The sequence below is a fragment of the Papaver somniferum genome, chromosome 6, assembly GCF_003573695.1.
Source record: "Papaver somniferum cultivar HN1 chromosome 6, ASM357369v1, whole genome shotgun sequence".
Taxonomy (NCBI): Eukaryota; Viridiplantae; Streptophyta; class Magnoliopsida; order Ranunculales; family Papaveraceae; genus Papaver; species Papaver somniferum.
This window is the reverse complement of record NC_039363.1, coordinates 122191477-122196257: the sequence shown is the minus strand read 5'-3', so window position 1 is coordinate 122196257 and position 4781 is coordinate 122191477. Positions and strand designations below refer to the sequence as shown.

The 4781-nt window shown below is 39.6% G+C and overlaps 1 protein-coding gene across 1 annotated transcript; it reads right to left on the bottom strand.

Annotated features, from left to right (window-relative positions):
- Nucleotides 1-1300: 1300 nt before the first annotated feature.
- LOC113291414 lies at nt 1301-2128 on the bottom strand. The gene has a single exon (XM_026540950.1). The coding sequence runs from the start codon at nt 2126-2128 to the stop codon at nt 1301-1303; it is 828 nt and encodes a 275-aa protein (XP_026396735.1).
- Nucleotides 2129-4781: the final 2653 nt, after the last annotated feature.

Genomic DNA, 4781 nt, shown 5'->3' with positions numbered 1-4781 from the left:
CGGGCTAAACACATACTTGGTTGATTCTGATTTTTCTTCTTCTCCCCATTTTGGTAACAGGATGAGCTGTACTTCTGGCACCTCGTCTTCCTTCTTAGGATCGTCATAGAAAATTACGTCCGCCATGTATGCTTTCTCTGGCCCGAAGGGGTTATTCGTATCGGGAATTCGGTAATGCTTACCACATATGTTAGTCTTTACACACTGATGATATGTTGATGTGACCACCTTATGATTAAGCAACCATCCTCGTCCTAATAACACATGGAACGTAGTGTCGTCTTCCAGCACGTAAAACGGCGTTGGCCCTTGAATGGGACCGTCCCTCATGACCAAGATGACGATCCTGATGGATGTCTGAGCGTGGCCTCTGAATCCTTTCACTGTTGTAGCTTGCATTCCTTATGGTGGACCGTTGCACGCCTAGGACTTCCAATGTGTGCATTGAGATCAGGTTCAGGGACGCGCCCCCATCGATGAAATCCCTCTTTAGCGGTTGCTTGTTCATGTGAACTGTGAGGTACAGAGGCATGAAGTGTTCTCCCGGGTAACAGATATCCTCATTTTTGAACACGATTGATTCCTTGGGGAGAAGACCACAAGGCTTACCCGCCGCTATGGCGGCTATAGCCTTAGACGCTTATCTGATTTGGTATTCGCTGAAGCCGAGGGAGTCGAAGAATTGTTGGGCTAGCATCGTTTTAGCGAACTGGACGGCTACACTGTCTGTGATTGGGAATGCTGGGTTTTCCGCCTCGACTTCACACGCTTCTTCCTCCTCATCGTCCCACGGCTTCCAAACACCCCCGCTTGGATCATGAGAGAGCATCATGATTTGGTGTTGGGTTGTTTTTCCGCTTTCCGGATTGTTCATCTCAATCTCGCCTATATCCAACTTTTTCTGGAACATCCTCCGAAGGATGAAGCAATCAATCGTGGGATGATTTACCCTGCGGTGGTAGTGACAATACCTGGCGTCATTTGTGTCAATAGCGCTGGAGTCTGTCTTTGTTGGCGGCAGTTGGTTTTCTCTGTTTGCTATCCATTATTCCAGTAATCCCACAATTTGTTCCTTGCTGCAGGGAAAGGGTGGTGGAAGCGTATGTGTTCCCCAACCTTCTCGGCTGTTATTTGCGCGGGTATTTGTGGGCGCGGTTGATGCGGTGTTCACCGAGTTTCTCCATATGTAGTCTGAGTTCGTCTCCTCAATGCAGACATCGATCCTTGCAGCCGCTTATTCTAACTCCACAAAAGTGGGGAAGCGGAAGTTGACCAGGCTTTTCTTAAAAGGTGGGGTCATCTATCGTACGCAAATTTCCACTAGCGCTTCTTCCCTGACGTCCTCATGGTAATTAAGGGTGAGTAGGCGAAATCTGGCTATGTATTTTCCTATCTCCTCGCCTGAGCGTTGATTGCACTTACTCAGGTCTATTGTTGTGACTTTCCTCTTTGCTGAGTAGAATTTTATGAGGAAGAGCGTAGACATGGTTGACCACGAGTTGATGCTTCCTGACTTTAGGTTATCATACCAAGTGAATGTTGTATCAGTTAACGACTTTGGGAACTCTCTTAAGCATTGTTTCCCATCAGTTGCGCGATCATACATATCGGATAAGAACCTGCTGAGGTGCTCTCTTGCGTTACCTTGACCATTATAAATCTTATATTTGGGTGAAATGTAGTCCTCCGTGTATTGATATGCTGTTATTTCAGAGGAATAAGGACTCGCCATGAAGTTGTAATTGTTTTGCTTTACAACTCTATAATTCGTTTCTAAGTATCTTGTCATCGCCTCTTGCGTTGTAGCTACGGGGTCTTCTTCTTCCTCCTCTGCGTTCTCCATTATTTCTTTGGCGCTCTTTTCGGCATTGGATGCCTTTATGAGTCTTCTTAGTTCTTGTTCCCTGCGTATATGTCCTTCTAGTTCCTTATGTAGCTCATTGAGGTAAGGATGGGTGGGTGGCGCTTCCTCAATTCTCTGTTGTTCATCTTCTTCACGTGTAGTGCCTAGTTTTCTCACTTGTGTGATCGGGTCTGTCACTATCCCCACCCTCTCGCCTTCTTGATTGAGCGGAAGAACGTTTTGGCTCTCTGTCGCGCCTGAGTTAGTGCCTTCTGTGTGTGTCATGATGAACTAGGCACGAGTCTCCAGGTGTGGTCGCCAAATGTTAGTACCCAAATTCTCGTTAGGTTCTACCCCTTCCTAGCCAAAATGACCTCACTTTGCCAAGAATAGTAGGAGAGAGAGTTGTCTTTCCATTGTACCTTGTCCTTCTTTGTGTAGACTTTCCAAAATCCCCATCATTTTATGACATGATGCGATGTCTCCTAAACTTATTTAATTACTACTAATGCCATTCCTTCTCTAATGAAACCTTCTTCTTTCTTATTAATTCCTCCCTTGTCCTTTCCATTTAATAGACACTTTCTTGATGGACTTGGGCTTGATCCCCTAAGTCCCCATGTCTCATGTTGGTCTTTTATCCTCCTTGAGGGCACACTAACCCGGCTAAAGGGGTGATATATTTCATGTATCAACAAATATTATATTCACGAGATTGAGAAATATCTTGATTCCCTGGAATCAGACAGGCTAACGTTGTGCAACAACACATGCTATCATTTCAACTCATATCTTCTTCAAAGGTGCATGCATCCAGTTTGCTAGATGGTGTACTAGACTTACTTGGAAGAATATTTTTGCTTAACAAAAGAGTCTATGTTGAATGAAAACGAGTACTCTACTATAAGGAGTTGATAAAAACATCCCATGAGAATTCCTCAAATAATGCTATGCATCTTACCATCTCTCTTAATCATTATGAGGATGTTTTGTGGAAGTTTCAGTGTCTACTCGATGAGATTTCGTCATAAACGGAATTATTAGTGCGAAGGAAGTAGACAATGGTAAGAATACTTCTAAAAACATTAAGTTATATGTTGTAATACTTAATCCAGAAAAATAGACATCAGTTTTTGATTTCTTTCAATAATTGTATTTGGACTATTATGAATAAAACTATCTTATTTATGAATAAAATAATTAGTTTATAATTTTTCTTGTGATAGTTTTCGATTACATGGCCAGTGCTTGAATGCTTTATCTTATTGCTATGTATGTTTATGGGATGTTTTGATTTCGGTTTTCATAACCTTAATATTCGATCTTATGGTGTGAACCCTTATGGTTTGGGTGACTTTTTGATTTAGCAGGATTAAGTTCTAGCCCATGTTGGTAGGCTTTATGAAAGGATCATGAGGGGTTCTGATTGAAACAATATGTGAAAAAGTCACAATATGTTGAATCGTTTGGTTTAGCATAAAATCATATGTGTTTCGGGGTTTCAACTTTTGCATTGCATAAGGTAAAACTGGTTTTCAACCTTTCTCTGGCAAAGGTTGGTTGTTGTTGTTCTTTTGTCTTGCAAGAGGATGACAACATAATGATATCCTGGTATCAATTCTCCCTGGGAATATGCAAACATTATTGAAGAAGAGGATGCGGAATTTGAGGTAACAAATTTGTTAGTTAATCGTTTTCCTGTTTAAGAAAAGCCTGATTTTATTGCATATATTTATTGCTTTTGCTTAACAAAATTTCGGTACAATTGATGTTTATTCCATTATTTGTGTATGTATGTGTGTGTGATTCAATTGTTTCCGGTTAAGAAAAACTATTGTTATCTTGCTTTATTTTTTGGTATCAATCGTTTAGGCTTACAAAATTTCGGTGAATTTTCGGTGCTTTAATGTCTCTGTTGTTTCAATTGCTTCCAGTTGAGGTAAATAATTATGCGGGTTAATTTATTTGGTTTGTAAGAATTGTTTATGGCTTAATAAAAGAAAAGGTTTTCGGGATGAATTTGTTTAGTCCAATTTGATTCCGGATAATAGAAACTAAGTTAATTCTGATCTTAGTTAGACTTATCAAAGTGGAGGTTTCGGTTATTCAAGTTTAATCGAATGCCTTAACAAGAAATGCTAGTTAAGTAACCTAGTACTTGTCTTTTTTAAAAATGAAAGGTCTAAGTTATATGGATAACTAGAGCCTGATGAGAAAAATAGAGTTGATTCTGATCTTTATTTTGGTCTTATCGAACAAGCGATTGTATTTGTGCAATCGGTTTAGCAAAAGAACTAAGGTGCTTAGTCGATTTTTTGGTTTGCTAAACTATTAAGGAAAATTGCTTCGGGAAATTGTTTCCTTGGTAACATATTAAAACAAAATTAATTTGTAGTTTCGATTTTGATATTGGTTATCAAAAATTGTGTGTGGAACCCTCGTGCTTAACTCTTATAGGTTGCAAGTCTTATGAGATTTGGAAGATACTTTCGGTTTGTCTTTTATTTGCTCGTACCTTTGTCATTTTGTGACAAAAAGGGGGAGAAATATATGGAGTAAACAAGTGATATTGATATTGATTTGTATTGATTTGGTATCGCTAAAGGAAAGGACAATGGTGCTTAAACGTTGTATCTAACGAAAAGAGTAAAGCATAGACTAAGGGGGAGTAACATATCTTATGATGATGGAATAACAAAGACGTGCGGATTGAAAATCTACATATCTTACCTTTAGTGGGAGTATTAGCTTTGTTATTATAATGTCAACAATGGCCTTTATGGATTGAATGTATACAGGTTATTGTGCTGTTGAATTTGGGAATCAAGCGTATCTTGTAATTTGTTTATCCATATGATGTAAGAGTTTTGTCACTAAAATTGACAAAGGGGGAGATTGTTAGATCACAGATCGGTTGAACCCACCAAGCGTTGGTATG